The sequence below is a fragment of the Chiloscyllium plagiosum genome, unplaced genomic scaffold (assembly GCF_037043375.1).
Source record: "Chiloscyllium plagiosum isolate Xiang-an unplaced genomic scaffold, Cpla_swu_hap1 HiC_scaffold_12, whole genome shotgun sequence".
Lineage (NCBI taxonomy): Eukaryota > Metazoa > Chordata > Chondrichthyes > Orectolobiformes > Hemiscylliidae > Chiloscyllium > Chiloscyllium plagiosum.
The window spans coordinates 33,769,103-33,787,513 of NW_028270150.1; the positions used below are offsets into that span (position 1 = coordinate 33,769,103).

Genomic DNA, 18,411 nt, shown 5'->3' on the forward strand with positions numbered 1-18,411 from the left:
ATTGGCCATGCTAAATTGTGCCCAAGCCACATGTGGCGACTGGTCAAAGAAGTAGGATTTCAGAACGTCTAAAGGAGGAAGGACAGGTTAAGAGGTTCTGGGCAGGAAATTAGAGAGTTTTCCACTAATGGTATGGCTTTCATGACCATGGTAAAATAAATCTGCTTACCAAGGCAGGTGAGTTTTTAAGGAACCACTGCCAATACTATTTTGATGAATTAAGATGGACTAAAGAGCTATTTTCCCTCATAATTATCTTGCCAAATATTTGTTACCTTCCAAATTGCACCTTATTCTATTTTAATATGAATTTTATACTCACAATTTATAGTCCTGTTGTTTTGTCTATTTTAAATTTATGTGATAAACTTTCCTTGTTTCAATAGTGCAGCAAGAACAGTCTGCAGGAAACATGATTTAACCACAGTTCTGACCCAAGTTAGGTTTTCAGTCATCAGGAGATGACTTGTAGCACAGTGGTGGTGTCCCTCGGTTCAATTCCTACCTACTCCAGAGGTGTGTATTACTGAACAGGTTGATTAAAGTCACTCTGGAGATGATCTAAGAGAAGTCTCACAAGTTGTTATGCAACATTCATTGAATCACATTTAAAATTCAGTGCTAACATTTTTAATGTCAAAAAAAATCGACAAATAGATTTATCCAATTTCAAAAAATGGCATCATGAGTTGAACATGGCAATTAAACATATTTTAATATGCATGCTTTGGTTAATTACTGAGTGATGCAATAGACAATAGGTGCAGGAGTAGGCCATTCTGCCCTTCGAGCTACATAGCTACATAGGGACCTAGCTATATAGCTACATTCTGTTTATTTAATATGATTTGAAAGCGTGCACTTCAGCAACTAAAATCGTTCAAAATAATAGATATTTTGGGACAAATCAGAATCAAACTAAGAGCTTTAAGAAGCTGAGGCCACATGCTCACAAGAAGAGAGACAATTATTTGGGAAATAAATATGTTTAGTGATATTAAGAAAAGGCAAAAAAAAGCTTGGGGGTTGTGGGAAATCTGTTATGTTAACAGAATATAACAATGGCCTCCATGGACCAAATGGATTGCCCTGTCTTATGTTCTGAAACTATAATTAATAGACTCGTAAACATGTACAATTTATTTTGCTTTCGTCAATGTTATCATTTTGACCAACTGGTTATTTGGCTTCCTTGTAAAACATAATTAATTTCAACCTATGTAATTATGCCTTTTTTGTGACTGGACACTTCTGTAATTTCAGAACGAATTTCATAACTTTAATATTTGCAGCTCCTCTTTGTATACCTGATGCTATCATTCGGCAGAGTTTGGGCTCACCAGCACATTCCTGAACCAAATTAGGAATTGGGAATAAATGCTGGTTTAGCCAAAAATACTCATCTTCCATAAAAGAATAAAAAAAGGATTATTTAAAATAGCATGATTGTACACTTTTTTTCAAAACAGCAACATTAGGAAAGCAGTTTATCCACTAAAATCAGCATCACTTATTTGGAAAGTGCTGAGATTTGGAGATTTAGATACATCTATATTATACAGATGTGTGTCACTTGCATTAAATTGAGTCAACAGATACAAATGTGAGGTAATGTTTATTACAGGAAAGCACAAAGCAATGACATGTCAAAAACTCCAGATATTATGAAATGTACATTTCCCAAAGATAAGTAACTTCTTCCTTCGTTCCTTGTCTTGTAAAAAGTGCATATGTTTATCAGGTAGAAATATTGTGTCATTGACAACACACAAAACATTATGCTAAAGCTGGACAAATGGACAGAGAATCAGGTAAATGGGAAGTTTTCAAAGATTAATTTCTTTGTATGAAATTTCACACTTGTACTTTAATATTTAAATCCAAATCCAAACTATCCACTCATGAATCACCTGAGATAAAATGGTCAATCCCTAAAAATAACAATAGTTTTATTTAGTCAACTGCAGGATGTGTTGAAGGGATGTCCATATTACACTACTTCTGGCAACCAAAATATGATTTCCAGGCCCCTACTATGTTGATGGAGAACTGCAAGGAAGTAACAATCATGCAGCACTGGCTGAGCGTAGGATCACCAAGTGTGGTATTGCAGGTTCGCTAATTGTGTTGGATGGAGACAAATGTGCAAAAGGTGCAGGAAATGTTTTGTGATGTGAACAATGCCACTGAAGTCACACAAGAAGTCACCCATATGCAAGGTTTACTAGTTTTTAAAAGTTTGGAAGAGGAATTAATTTAAAGTAGAACTATGACGGTCTAAGTTTGGATATGTCAGTTTTGATGTTAATGATTTTACATTAAAAGGGAACCACGAATAGCTTGCCAATTCACCACATGTTAATAAATTCAACTGAAACTTTTCCAGAAAAAGTAGCGCACAGTGCAGGTAGTTGTCACATAAGAATTCCTTTGTAAGCCACAAAGTCTGCTTTGACTAGACAAAAGAAGGCATTGAAATCGATGAAGTTGGATAAGAATGCAAATAGAATACAGCAATGATTGAACAATTAAAATGTTATGAATGTTGCTTACAAGGTGTCCTTAAAGGTAAAATGTTAACCAGCATTTAAATACAGTGTGGGGGAATCTTCCCAGTCATTGAATGATGTGGGAAATGGAGAGGAAGTTTATAGAATCACTTGAGATCGGGCAGTAAAGAGATGACTGATATCCATTTTCCTTTCAAGTGCTGAACATGGTGATGAGATTCTCACTAGTGAATGGCAAGAGGCTTGTTTACACATATCAGCATGCATTAATATTCTTAGTATTATGCTACCTTGCCTTATTAATATTTAGTTTTCCCTTTCTCCTGTCTGCTAGGTAGAAACCAGATGGTGACAATTCCCAACATGAAAGTTAGAGCAGTAACTTGATGACTTGCTGCTTGTTCCTCTGACCCTCCATCTTGAACACCAGGCACCAACATCTCATCTCACAGCAACTGCATGGATCCTACAGGATCTCCTTGGTCCCCATCAGCAAAGTGAGGCACCAATTTCCGTTCTGTGACCTGGGTCAACTGAAAGGAACAGTACCTGGCAGCTGTAGACTGACAGTGCTTGACCAGGTGCATGGCTGGACTTTAAAGATGGAACCAATGCCACAAACCTTGGGAGGTGCCAGCAGTGATCAGTACTTCCACTTTTGGCAAGTAGGAAAATGATGAGCAAGGTGCCATTGGGGTTGTTGCATAGGTAACAGGGTGAATTTGGGAAGCTTGCTAAGGCTCACAGAGAGAAAACCTCCATGAAACTCACCAAAACTGTCACTTAGCTGATTTCTGATAAAATTCAGTCTCATGTATTAGGAGAACAGCTGCCCCAATATTAATTCAGCACTTGACTGAGTAGACTTTGGCAAACTGAGATAAATTACTTGCCATTGGAAAAATCCCGAGTAGCTGGAATAAGAATTGATGTCTCAGGGATTATGGATAGTTATCAAAGTCAATGATTAAGTACCCAAGACATTCCTGTTGGAGTTACTTAAGGGAGAATCATTGGCCAATTATTGTTAGCAACTTCATCAATGACATTACTAATGTTATAAGATTAGGAGTGAAGCTACTCAGAAATGAGTCTATAGTGGTCCGTTGTTTTGGAGCTCCTCACTAATGAAGTCACCCACGCTAGACTAAAACAGTTCTCTCAAAAGTATTCAGGGTTGAGTTAGCAAGTAAAATGGCAACGTTTGAATCAGGTATGATCAATCATCTTACTCTGATCTTTAACAATCACACTATTATTGAACTTCTTACCATTAACATCTGGTATTTACCATTGGCCAGATGGACTTCTGGGTCAGCCATCATGACTAAAAAAGCACTGCAGAGGCTGGGTATTTTATGACAGATAGCTCACCTCCTTTCATCACATACATATTATTTCTTTGGATGAGTTTAACGCAACAATACTTAACCAGCTCAGCTCCATACAGGACAGAGGAATCTGACTGGTCTACAATTGTACAATGTGACTGCAGTATATGTAACCTTCTGGATGTACCATAGCATGCAACATGAGTACTTTGACAATGTTGTTATACAACATCTACAATCAAGAACAAAAGCAGTAATATTCTGGGAACACCATCAGTTTGAATTTCCCCTCAAAGTCATACACCATCCTTACTTGGACATATATCAATTACTGTTCCATCATCATTGCTGAGTTAAAATTTTACCATAAAACTGTACATGAGCACAGTCACAATGGCCAATGTATTTTGCCAGCTTACTTAGGTACTCATCAGCTTCTCCAATGGCCTTTGTTTAGCCCATGTATACTGAAGGATGCCATTATGGAAATGAATTAAAGTAGCCATATGTAAAGACTGACCAGAAGATCACAAAGGGACTGATTTCTGCCTATATGCTCCAACTGATATTTTGATGGATAGCTGCTGAGCTAACAGTGATCTCTTGAATAGGAGCAAATAGGTTGCTGCTGAAGATTCTGAATGCCACTTAAAACAATGCTCACCATTCACCTTTTATTTGTTGTCATATATTGAAAAAGAACCTTTGAAACACATGGGGGCATTTTATTTCTGCAACTGTTTGTGAAAACTTAACAAATGTCCTATCAGCAGCTTTAACAGAATTCCAGTAATTCTCTGAAGACATTCCTTAAAAAAAGTGTTGCATAACATTAATTTATTGCTCACTGTTTAAGTGTCACCAGGAGAAAAGGAATGCAAGATCATGGAATTCTTGCAAGGGCTCCCACTTGGCCTGTGTGGGGAAGTTCAAGGAGGACATGAAGTCAGATAGATATATAAGAACAGTATGGACAGGAAAATGATATGGACTCTTTCTCACTGATGGTACAAAGAGTCCCCTCCTCTTCTGGACTTCATCCAGCAGGACCTCCAGTACTATGTCCTATAATCTGTGCACTACCTCTCCCAGACATCCTGAAATATTCCACATTATGTTAGGCAATACATTTTACAACTTCACTGGATATAAAACCAATATGTAGAAATCATACATTTTAGTTCCCACTCTTTGAAATTTTCTAAAACAGGTCTTAAATCCTTTAGCTTCTGAGACAAAAGGAACTTGCAGTTATTCAACATATCTAATATAATTCAACGCCTAAACGTTTCATAGGAGCATGATAAAGCATTTCAGAGCAGATCAAATAGGCTTTAAAAAAAGTTTTAAAGGAGAAAAGTAAGAATGAGAAACATTCCAGAGCTGAGGGCGAAGGCTGTTCAAATAATAAAGATTGAAATAACTGTAAATGCTGGAAATCTGAAACAAAACAGAAATTGCTGGAAATGCTCAGCAGGTCTGGCAGAACTGAGGAAGGGTCACCAAACCTGAAACATTAACTCAAATTTCTCTCCACAGATGCCAGACCTGCTGAGCTTTTCCAGCAACTTCTATTTTTGTTTCTGTTCAAAATATAGCTGCCAATGATGAAACAATTACACTCAGGAATATTCAAGAGGATGCAATTTAAGGGACATAGAGATCTTGAAGGGTTGTGGAGCTGGAGGAGATTACAGATACAATGAGGGGAAAATTCATAGGGGGGATTTGAAAACAAAGATGAGAATTTTAAAATCAAGGTGTTGCTTTTATGGAAATTACTATAGTTAATTGAGGTCAAGGGGTATTGGATGAACAAAATCTAGGGTTAGCCAGGGGTCAGAGGTATAAATGGTATCAATAAGCCAAAAGCTGGTTCTCTAAAGACATTTATTGGCTGGTATTTGTTCCTATCACAAAGAGAGAACAAAGTGGTTTGCAGCATCCAGCAGAATGAAGCACTTAAAACTACATCAATTGACAAAACCCATATTTACATCATGCACTTGCTCAGAGCCAAGTATTCTATAATATTCAGAAGGTGATATCATTGAGTAAATACTGTTTAATATACAAGTTAGTATTGATGGATGTGTACAAATATGTAGTGAATAGTAAAGGCCAACCAGGTACAATTAAGTGACCAAACATGGAGAATGATGGAGAAACTCAATAGGTCTAGCAGCATCTGTGGAGAGAGAAACAGGGTTAATGCTTCGGGTTCAGTTTCAGAACCATTCTGAAGAAGTCATGAAATGTTAACTCTGTTTTTCTGACTACAAATGCGACAAGACTTGCAGAGTTTATCCAGCATTCTCTGTGTGTGCATCAGATTTCCAGTCTGCAATGTTTTGATTTTTAGTCAGTGAACAATTGACCTATGGTCGTCAGCATTTGTGTCAGGATACAAACATTCGGAGTCCTGCCTTTATAAAGATGTTATGATATTCGCAACAATTAGGGTAATATTAATATTTAAAGCAATGTAAGTGGTCACGGATAGTTTGCAAAAATGAAGGTTGGATTAAAATAACTCATGGTGCTCATCATTGTACCCTCATATAAAACATGAGGCCATGCACTCCAACTGTAGATTGCAAGCAGAGGCAAAAGAGCAAACTTATTAAAGTGGTGTTGCCAAAGCAGGGCATAAACAAGTGACTGCAGGTCGAATATCCAAAGGTTTTGATCCCACAACAATTAAAGCAAACAATATCCCGTGATTGATATCAACATAGAAGATGTTTCAGGTGAAGGTACTGGTTTGAAATTCTGCAGGGATTCTCCAAGCCTACCAATATAATTCAGGTTGGAGATCAGCTGCGTCTCCTATGAAATTTCAGGGCCATGATGTTTTACTAATTAATGAAAGAAAGGCTTGGTTTTATATCACACTTTTCACTACAGCTGAATGCTTCAAAGTGCTTTGTAGCCAATCAAGTACTTTTGAAGTCCAGTCACCATTGTAATTAAGCCAATTGGCAAACTGTAAGCTCCCACAAATAACAAGGTAATAACGATCAGATAATGTCTTTTTGTGATGTTGAGGCATAAACATTGGCCAGGGTACCAGGGGTAGCTCCATAGCTCTTCTTCAATATAGATCTTTTAAATCTGTCTAAGCCAGATGGAGCCTTGATTTAATGTCTCATCTGAAAGATGGCACCTTCCAACAGTGGAGCATCCCTTCAATGCTATACTGGAATGTTGGCCTTGGTTTTTGTGCTTAAGCTCTGGAGTGGGAATTGTAACGGAAACATTATGACGTCGAAGAACACTATCAACTAAGCCACAGTTGAGACTCATACATGTATGAAACTGACCAGACTAAATCGAACACCCACCATTTCCACATCATCATTTATGGAATCTATGAGAACTGGGTCAATGAATTGTCCACATTGCTGCAAGTGGAAAATGCAGGATATATTAAGCTCTCAGTACAAATACATAAACAGCATATGCACTTCCACCACATATGTGGCAGCAATGCATGATTTATGAGATAGTAATGTTCAGTTGCTTTATGTGTCACAGCCTGTCGTTTATTTTATTGTGTAGCTAACAAAGAGTCAGTTCTACCAAAGCCAAGAAAAGATACATATTTTGTAATGAAACATGATAAATGACTGGAAATTCTACAATTAAACACAAATTTAATGAAAAGTACCTAATCATAGTGTCAATGCAACTGAGACAAGGACCGGGCAAAAGCATCCCTCACATATCTGTCTACTTGCCTGAGTTTTTGGTTTTCTGTTGTCACTTAAATGCATGTACTTGGATGTGAAGTGAAAAGCAAGGCAATGGATGATGCAAACTGACTGCTGCATACTCTTTTGCGAATGTCTAGAAGTTACATGTACCATAAGTACCGGTTGATTACGTTACAACCTTTGTCAAGACAATAGTTCACCTCAGTCACGGGTTCTCTACTGATTTTGAGTCTCACGATGCCTTGCCTTCTGACATGTTCAGGAAGCTAACTTTAGTGTGTTACATTTGATTCCTGGAATAATTAGATTTGCAATAATGTGCCTCCATTTACAATTCCAGGTTGGTTTCTTTTTCAGTTGCTGCTGAATTATCATTTAACTTACAATTGTTTGCTCCAGCAATTCAATGAAGAAGAATATTTGGACAATTCTATTGTGGCTTTCCTGCATTAGGTCTTGCCCTTCAACCTTAGAATTACTTCCATGTGGAATACATTTCCAATTTCTTTAAAAGATCCCAAAAAGAAACACTTGCATATTGCTTATGTAGGCCTTTAATAAGTTATTCTCAATGCTTAATAAGCCCTTAGCAAGTGTTCCCACTTTTACGAACTCTCAATATATCCATTTCAGACTGGAAAGTCAATTTTAACCAATATGAATAATCGGAGAAAATTATGTAGTGCTTTCCCTGTAGTTCAAACATATTTTACACACATTAAAAATCCAGTCAATGCTTCGAATTTAAAATTTGCATTATTTCTACTTACAAGGTATCATCTCTTTAAAATATCACTGGCAGTTCCAGAATAGAAAAATACTACATAAGTTCTCTTCTGCACCCAAGAGTTTTATGTATCTGTAACAGTATGTATCTTCTAGTTTGGTAATTGTTTCAGATACAAAGCCACTGTAAACCAACTGAAAAAAAATGTAATTGTCCTTTCAAAGAAGAAGGCTTCTGCAAAAGGCCTACCCATTCTAATTATAAAGATGATTGCTTTCCATTGTATTTACAGAAACATTTTGCAGCGTACTAGCTTCTGAAAAGCTTTCTTAAAGTCTTCATTGAATATTGTGTAAATAAGAGGATTGATTAAAGAATTGAGGTAACCGAGCCATGTCAAAAAATCAGTCATCTCTGGAGAAATATAGCAGGATTCACAGACATTCACGATGAGTTCTTTTAGAAAGAATGGTAACCAGCATATTACAAATGCTCCCAGAATCAAGCCCAAAGTGGTTGCTGCCTTTCTTTCTCTTGTGCCAGAGATTTTGTTTCTCTTCCACAATTTTTCTTGTTGGCAAGTGCTGGGGTTGAGACTTCGAGCTGTGATGTGGATTTTGTCTCCATCTTCAATTGTAGAAGGGTCTGAAATGGACTTTTCAGATATGCACAGTGTCGAAGGTGTCCTGGGGCTTCTGACAGTAATGCTGGGCATCTTGCCATTTACATCCTCATTGATGTGCTTGCTTGCACTCCTTTTGTGATAAAGCGTTTTAGCTGCTCGATATATTTTATAGTACAGAATGAGGATCAAACCCAAGGGAATATAAAATGCTCCAAATGTAGAATAGATTGTGTAGACAAGATGCTCATGCTTAATAAGACACTCATCCTCCTTATTATTTCCTTGGTGTCGCCAAAACAAAGGAGGCATTGATATAAAGATGGAAATAACCCATACAACTGTGATCATTATTCCAGCACGTTTAGGTGTCCTCTTCTGTGCATATTCTACAGCATCAGTTATAGCCCTATACCTGTCTAGGGCAATTGCAGCCAGGTGAAGAATAGAGCATGTGCAACATGTAATGTCAACACTTAACCAGATGTTGCAGACAACCTGACCCATCACCCATGTCTCCTTTACAGTGTAAATAATATTGAAGGGCATCACAAGGACGGCAACAAGTAAATCTGTAACAGCGAGGGAGCATATTAAATAGTTTGCTGGGTGGTGAAGCTTTCTTGTTACAATAATTGCACTTATCACCAGTGAATTAATAAGTGTGGTCATGATCGTTAGGACTGAGAGTGAAAGCGATATCAGCACTTTGGAAGTTTTTCCCTTTGTCAGCTCTTCGATTGTAAAGTTGGTGTAAGTTTCGTTTTCTAAATCCATTTTGTTCATTTGGATGAGGGGTTCTGATGGAATTCATACAATCTGCAAATGAACACAATATCATTTAAGGTAAGAAATGGTTTCAATTCCACAGAACCAGAGTTAAAAATAAAAATATCAAAAACTGTCAAACTCCCAGACATTGTAACTAACATATAATGTTGCAATGCCTCAATTCCAGTATGAAATCTTACAAGATGGTAGACCAGGGCATTGAGTTGACCCAGTCGTAGTTAGTTATGACTTTGACCTATCAAGCTATCTACAAGGGCCCTACATTTCCTTAAAAATTACTTTTAAATAGTTTCTTGAATGTTTTGATGGATAATTAAAACTTACTATCATAATATCATTGTTTTGCTTCTGCATCATGTTAGTTGTCTTACTCAATAGAATTGCAGATGTACAGTTTTGAAAAAAGTAAGATAACAATGTAGAACTTAGCCCTGAATTTCTTTGATTTCAAATTAAAAATTACACAGTTCGCCAGATGACAAGTTGTGAGCTATGGTGGGAAAGTGGAATTGACGTAAAAAAATTTACCATCAAACTTATTGCATAGTGGAACAAGCTTAAGAGACTTTATAGCCTTCTGCAGTTCCTATTTCCTTTGTTCTAATCTTACAAATATGTTTCCTGAGGTAATCCAATGTCTTTTAATTGCAGCTATAATGTTACAGGTGTTGAAACTGACATGCCAGCTCTACCAAGAACTCTTTGTGCAATGAGGGAATAATTCTTTAAAAGCATTCTGCAGCTGCTTGACTGTACCAAGATTCTGTCTGGAAGCAATGTAAATGGTCAGTAAGCGATTTTATTGTCAATTTGCAACAAACCATTTGCCAGCATCCTGCAATCATTTTTACACCATTGAGACAACCTAGGGGTCAACTGAGCCAGACCAACTGGCAGAAGGACAAATTGCTAGCCCTTTAGGAGGTAAAATACATGAGGGCCACACTCCTGGATTCCATTATGTTGAATAGCAACATCAGCCATACTGTCATCTGGAGGTATCATTAGCTGACTCCTAAATTGTGCATGCATAGGACTCATTAACCAAATCGAATAAAGTAAGAATACTCCATGAGGGCAGACAGGGGTAGCATGTCATTGTACACTTCTTTTGATTCCAAACCAATCTGGGCACCATCATAGACTTCAACCTTTTAACACATTGCTCACACAACTAATACTTGAAACTGCAACTGTGGACAAGGATATTCACATCAAATCCAACAAACAGCAACCATCTTCCATAATCATAAAATGCCTTCTGCCAACCTAAGATCACTCTACACCTATACATCTTCCATTTCACCTTTGCCATTGCCATGTTTTGAAATGTTCTGGAAAATTGTGATTTCTTGTTTTTCTTTATGAGCATTATAGTTAATTAGGAAACAGGTGAATCAGTAAGTTCGGGGTTATTTGCACAAGTGAGGATTTCATGTAAGGTCCTATAGTGATACACATTAGGGTGCAAAGAAATAATTAAGGAAGGTTATACTATTGCATTTCATCAGTAGATGAAGATGGCTGACTGGGTATGCCCTCCAAATGCAGCTTTCCAAGGCATTTCCTGATAGGCCGCTTGAAGCTGCTGTGTGAGGACAAGGCCTGGTTTGCACCACAGATGAGCCAGGTATCGTCAGAATGGAATGTCTTCCTTTATATTCAGTGGTGATTATTCAGTTAGCATCTTTAGTGCTATGTGTGCCATTGTGGCACACTGTACCTTGGGGAATTCTATAGAAATCCTTTGCTTAATAGGGAGTGGTGCCCACGTGGAGGACTAAAGCTGTTCTATGGAAGACGGTATGCTACATATATGAAAGTGACACCAAGGTGACTCATATAGGTGATAACTCACAGTGAGAGGCCATTGCATGCCTGAAATAAATCTGAGTATGGTTTGGAAGGTGAAAGAAATGGATGCAAAATGGATTTCCTTGAAACTGCGATAGTGAAATCAAGTGAAAACATTGTATGCAAAAAAGTGAAAAAATTGCTTTGCAGTACTACCATTGTATTTATAGAAACTCTCTGCAGTGTACTAGTTTCTGAAAGTTTTTCTTAAAATCTTCACTAAAGATTGTGGAAGTAAGAGATTTTTAAAGAAATGAGATAATAAGAACTTTTATGTAACAGTTCATACTAACTTTCTGGACAATATTAATTCCCAATATATTAATGGATGGGAAATTGGCAATTGGTATTTCCATTGATCCTGAAAGGGGAGATGGTATTTATCCCTCTGTATGGAGATCAATAATTGCTTGACCCTCAACATTAACCCCCTAGCCATATAAAAATAAAATATCTGTCTTACGTGAACATGTTTAAGGAATAATGTATGGAGAGGTTGCATTGCATTAGAGAGGCTGTGATTGTGGCAGAGTGATGTTACATGTTGCAGTCAGACCTGCAGCCAAACTCTGCATCAGTTGTGGCATTGCCTCAGGCCTTCACAATTGCATCAGCTCTGCACTTTAATGCGTCAAGCTCACTCCACATTATCACAGAGATACTATATTACACTCAGCAATGTCCTGGTAATATCTGGGATACCATTTCCACTGAGTGACTGACCTGTTTCATTTCGAGGAGGAGAAAGTGAAGACTGCAGATGCTAGAGATCAGAGTCAAGTGTGATACTGGAAAGGCACTGCAGGTCAGGCAGCATCCAAGGAGCAGGAGAATCGACGTTTTGGGCATAAGCCCTTCATCAGAAATGAGGCTTGTATGCCGGGGGGGGGGGGGGGGGGGGGTTTGAGAGATAAATGGGAGGGGGGGATGGGGATGGGCTGGGGGGAAGGTAGCTGGGAATGTGATAGGTAGATGAACATGGGAGGGAGAAGGTGATAGGTGGTAGAGGAGGGTGGAATGGAGAGGTGGAAAGGAAGATGGACAGGTCAAGAGGGCAGTGCCGAGTTGGAGGCTTGGGACTGGCAATAAGGTGGGGAGGGGAAATTAGGAAACTGGTGAAATCCACATTGATGCCATGTGATTGGAGGGTCCCAAGGTGCAAGATGAGGTGTTGTTACTCAAGGCATCAGGTGGTTAGACTTTGGCTATGGAGGAGGCCCAGGACCAGCATGTCCTTGGTGGAGTGGGAGGGAAATTAAAGTGCTTGGCCACGGGGCGGCGAGATTGGTTGGTGCAGGTGTCCCAGAGATGTTCTCTAAATGATCCGCAAGTTGGCATCCTATCTCCCTCATTCCTGATGAAGGACTTATGCCTGAAACATCGATTCTCCTGCTCCTCAGATGCTGCCTGACCTGCTGTGCTTTTCCAGCACCACACTCTCGACCATGTTTCATTTTAAGGTTTGGTTCACTCAGTACAAGTACCCAGTGAAAACATATGTGTTATTAATCTGTATGTGTTCAATTCAGCTATGTCCAGCTTCCTTAATGTTTTATCTAGTGTCAATTTTGTAACTATTTCTCAATAGATATGGCAAGATGGAATTTAGGAAGTTCATCTCATTGCACAGAGTCAAAGGAGTCAACAAAACTGGAATTAGGTTTTCATGGATCACTGTGAAAGCCATTCAGACTGTAATAGATTTAACTATATCAACTTGCATTCAACAGTTTCATTGAAGGTTATGTCTGTTAGAAGGAGCAGTGCTAAACATGTGATGAATAGCATACATAATAGGAAAGCGACCAGTTGCAAAGAGTATTGTTGCAAAAACATATTCATGGGAAGTATTTAATGTTCTATGAAACTATACTGTTGTTAAAATAGTCAAGGTGAATTATTTTACATTTGGAAAACCTGTCCTATTCTGCTTCATTTTGACAAAATAATTTTGAAAGTGCAATTTTTCTGAAAATTATAAAAAGAACTGAACATGTTTTGAATGGTAATGAAATTTTTGTCATCCAGAATACCTTAAGAGTTTGTAATCATCTTAAGCCAGACGACCTGAGTGAATGATTCATCTCAATCTCCTTCTGAATTCTCTATTATCCTAGATGTGAGTCTCCAAGCAATTCAATTTAGATTAGATACAGTGTGGAAACAGGCCCTTCGGCCCAACAAGTCCACACTGACCGCCAAAGAGCAACCCACCCAGACCCCATTCTCCTACATTTACCCCTTCACCTAACACTATGGGCAATTTAGCTCGGCTAATTCACCTAACCTGCACATTTTTGTACTGTGGGAGGAAACCCACGCAGACACGGGGAGAATGTGTAAACTCCACACAGTCAGTCGCCTGAGGTGGGAATTGAACCTGGGTCTCTGGCACTGTGAGGCAGCAGTGCTAACCACTGTGCCACCGTGCCACCCTATTTACTCCAATGGATATCAAGAAATGGGGTGCACGGTTTGAATACAATTAAGCATTGCAACTTTGACAACATCCAGCTGTAATGCGAGAGACATATCTTCCAATAAAAGCTACACTGCTTGCAAACGTGTTTAAATGCAACTTCAACACTGGCATTTATTCAAAATAGGTATGTCATTATCACAAAGAGCAGGACAGATTCAACCAGTCAATTATTGTCTCATCAGTTTACTCTCAATCATCATCTAAGTGATTGAAGCGATCACCAATGGTGCCATTAAGTGCCACTTATTTAGAAATAATTGCAGTGGGAATGATTAACCTTAACACTAAGGTAGCATTTGATGATACATGACATCAAAGAAGTCTAGTAAAATAAATACTATCTACAGGCTGGAGCCACGCCGAGCATAAAAGGAAAAATAATTGTGTTTTTGGAAGTCCATCTTCTCTGGATATTGCTTCAGGAGTTCTTCATTGCAGTGTCCTTGGTCCATTCATCTTCAACTGCTTCTTCAATGGCCTTCCCTCCATCATAAGGTCAGAGTGAGGATGGTCGCTGATGATTGCACAATATTTTCAGCACCATGCGCAACTCTGTAATGCCTCGGACACTCAAGCAATCTGTGTCTGTATGTAGCAAGACTTGGACAAGATTAATGCTTGGTTGATAAATAGCAAATAGCATTCATGCCATACTAATGCCACGTAATGACTATCTCCAAAAAAAAAGAGAATCTAATCCTTTCCTCTTGACATTGTGACATTTCAATTTCTGAATCCCTCACTATCGTCATCCTGGGAATTATCACTGATCATGAAAGAAAGTAGACTAGCCATACAAATATTGGCTGCAAAAGCAAGTCAGAAGTTGGGAATTCTGCTGTGAGTAATACCTTCTGAGTCCCCAAAGTCTATCCACAATCTACAAGATACAAGTTAGGAGTAAGCTGGAATGCTCCCCAGTTTCCGACAGCTCCAATAGCACTCAATAAGCAGGCTGTTGGACAAGACAGGCTGTTTGAGTGGCAAACCAGCCACTAACTTCAACCTTCACTCCATTCACCACTAATACACAGTGGCAGCAGTGCATACCGCCTACAAGATACACTGCAGTAACTCATCCTTCAACAGCACTTTGCAAACCCATGAACTCTATCACCCAGCTGATGTATGTGAACAACACTACAAGTACGTCTCTACGTTAGAGATGATCCTGAGTTGGAATTGTGTCACCATTCCTTCACAATCATTGGGTCCGAATCCTGGTACTCACTTCCTCATGGTCTGCAGCAGATCAAGAACAAGAGCAGATCAAAACTACTTTCTTGAAGGCAATTAGGGTCGGTAATAAATGCTGGCCTTGTAGGTGTTGCCTGCATCCCATGAATGGATTTTAAAAAACCTTTAGACTTAGCAGCTGCTACGCATTTATAGTTAACTTGCGCTGTGCGCACTTTGAATTAAGCACTGCTAATGCTGTCTGACCTTGATATTAACCAACACACACAGAATAAACAGGTAGGAAAGTGTCAGGGTGAAGGGTTCACCACTTAAATATGCATAAGTTGTCCCCAGCCAGTTATGTGCCTATTACCTGCTTGACATGGATGGATTCCAATGCAACCAGATGTCCCACTACGCAGGACCCCTTATTAACCTGTTTAAATTGGCTTCCGACAGTATGATTGTTACTGTATACATTCCCAGGGATTTGTCAAAGCCAGCAATGAAAGGGAGATGGAAACTGCCAGTTCCAATCAGTAAATGCCTTTTCCAGCACTCTTTGAAGTCAGTGCACTCCCAGGTACTCAGTCCTGCAAGGCTTAGCTTTGCTCATTGCCATCCACAGCCTCTCTTATTCTTTAGCCTCAAGGGCCCTCTCCCTTTCTGCAGTGCTGATGTCTTTCCCCCTCCTCCACAGTAGCTTCAATGTTCTCTCTCTGTCTCCCTTTAGTCCTAAAGACACCCCTCCACTCAATTCTGTCTCAGCCCTTGTAGTCCTGACACATTTCTCTCCCAGCCAATCTGCGATCTTTATTCTTCCTGATAGTTTGAGATTGTCCCTGATTGTGGCCTCTTTTTCTTCTATCAATTCGGTTGCTAATTTGATCATTCATTGAACCTGCTGATAAACTCACCAAAAAGCTTTGCATTCCTGACCTTGTTTAGCCCTCTAGTTGTTTGCATTGTCTCCATACCCTGTTCACCTTCCTGAAATATCAGGCTATGTGATGCTAAAGCAAACTCCAATATCAAAATGTCAAAAAGCTACTTATATTCTGGAATGGCTTTATTACTGAGGCTGAGGGAGAAAACTAAGTCAATTTGGTAATATAAATTCTCAAAGTAGTAGTCTAAAGGTGGATTTTTTGACAAGCACATAGCGGTGGTAGTGCCTCTGTACAGGAGCTATATGCATCGATGCACAAATTAATTGAACTTACTTGAAAAAACATTGTCAGCTCATTAATTTTTTTTCCCCTCTGCATTCCCCAGACAAGACTAATGATGCTCAGTTTCAAGGAATGGTCATCTATCTGGATTCTTGGATGGAATCTTCCAGGCCTTTTGGGAATGAGCTGGTAATTGGGAGATATGAAAAAAATGTTGCATCGGCAGGAGACCCTGATTGGCCTCTGCCACCATGCCATATTGCCAGCAATAGGAAAGTTGGTGACTCTGTCAAGACCTTAAAGGGTCACAGAGATGGCCAATGAAGGATCACTTCTCATTTCCACTAGCACTTTGTCCTCATTGGGAGAGTGAGTGACTGCTGGGTAAAACCTGATGATTCTATAAGAATTTTACACTATCCTGTCTGTACTAGCTCTTGAAAGAGCTATCCTGTCCCACTCTCCAACCATATCTCCATAACACTCTAACTCCATCACTTTCACATTCATATCCAGGTCTGTTCTGAAACCTCCTTTGGAAACCACCTCCACTACTCTCCCAAGCAGCCCATTCCTTATCCTAACAACTCTCCGAGTAAACATGTTTCTCCTCATCCAAATCATTTATGTAAATGACAAAAGGTAGAGGACCCAGCACCGATCCTTGCGGAACTCCACTGGTCACAGGCCTCCAGTCTGAAAAACAACCCTCCACCACCACCCTCTGTCATCTACCTTTGAGCCAGTCTTTTCTTGTAATTAAATTCTTTCATTCCTGGTATCATTCTACTAATCTCCTTTGAACGCTCTTCAGGACTTTAACATCCTACCTTGAATAAGGCAGCTAGAACCGAACTTGGCAACCTTCCAGCAGATGCCAACGTGGGGGCTTTTCAGAACGTGCACTTCATAGCTCACCGAGGGCTCTGTTGACAGTATTGAACACCTTGTGGCATTGGCGCCAGCAGTGTTCAATGTCCTCCCCATTTTCATTTCTGAGGCCTGCTTGCCTGGCAACTGTGTGCCCCAACCCAATTTACTTGACTTTAAGAATGCCTGATCATTGAGGCATCCTCTCCCTGAAGATGCAGCCTCAGCATTGGTTGAACTCTGATTAGTCTGGCAGCTGTGGGGACAGCTCGCAGTCTTTAACTAGATAGCTTCCCCACTGGTGGCCTCTGGTATCATGCTACTGCTGGTTGAACTAACGTTGCCTCCTATCTTTGGTCCCAACAGAGGATTTTCCCTGTTCCTTGCAAACCTCTGCACATTAAGTCTGTTTATCTCTCCACAAATGCTGCACAACCATCTGTGTATTTCCATCATATTCTACTTTACCGTCTGATTTAAGGTACATGATCAGCACAGGAGAAAGTGAGTACTACAGATGCTGGAGATCAGAGCTGAAAATGTGTTGCTGGAAAAGCGCAGCAGGTCAGGCAGCATCCAAGGAACAGGAGAATCGACGTTTTGAGCATAAGCCCTTCTTCAGGAGTGAGGCTGGGAGCCTCAGGGGTGGAGAGATAAATGGGAGGGGTGGGGCTGGGGGAAAGGTAGCTGGGAGATGATCAGCACAGCCTAACTGAATAATTAAACAGGCTTAATGAGCTGAATAGAGTCGAGAGTGTTGTGCTGGAAAAGCACAGCAGGTCAGACAGCATCCAAGGAGCAGGAAAATCACCATTTCGGACATAAGCCCTTCATTAGGAGTGAGGCTGGGAGCTTCAGGGGTGGAGAGATAAATGGGAGGGGTGGGGCTGGGGGAAAGGTAGCTGGGAGTGCGAAAGGTGGATGGAGGTGAGGGTAATGGTGATAGGTTGGAGGGGAGGGTGGAGTGGATGGGCACAAGAAAGATGGACAGATAGGACAGGTCATGAGGGCGGTGCTGAGTTGGAAGGTTGGAACTGGAATAAGGTGGGGGGAGGAAAATGAGGAAACAGATGAAGTCCACATTGATGCCATGGGGTTGGATGGTCACAAGGCAGGAGATGAGGCATTCTTCCTCCAGGCGTCGGGTGGTTAGGGA

General features: G+C 39.8%; 1 protein-coding gene across 3 annotated transcripts in view; it reads right to left on the reverse strand.

Moving 5' to 3' along the window:
• Window positions 1–1,562: 1,562 nt before the first annotated feature.
• htr1fa (5-hydroxytryptamine (serotonin) receptor 1Fa) overlaps window positions 1,563–18,411 on the reverse strand; it is a 145,882-nt gene continuing 129,033 nt past the window's right edge. For all 3 annotated transcript variants that reach the window (XM_087992607.1, XM_043701186.2, XM_087992608.1), the window contains one exon: window positions 1,563–9,725. In XM_087992607.1, the coding sequence (XP_087848733.1) occupies window positions 8,571–9,692 (1,122 nt within the window). In that variant the 5' untranslated portion in view covers window positions 9,693–9,725 and the 3' untranslated portion in view covers window positions 1,563–8,570. The remainder of the gene's footprint in view (window positions 9,726–18,411) is intronic.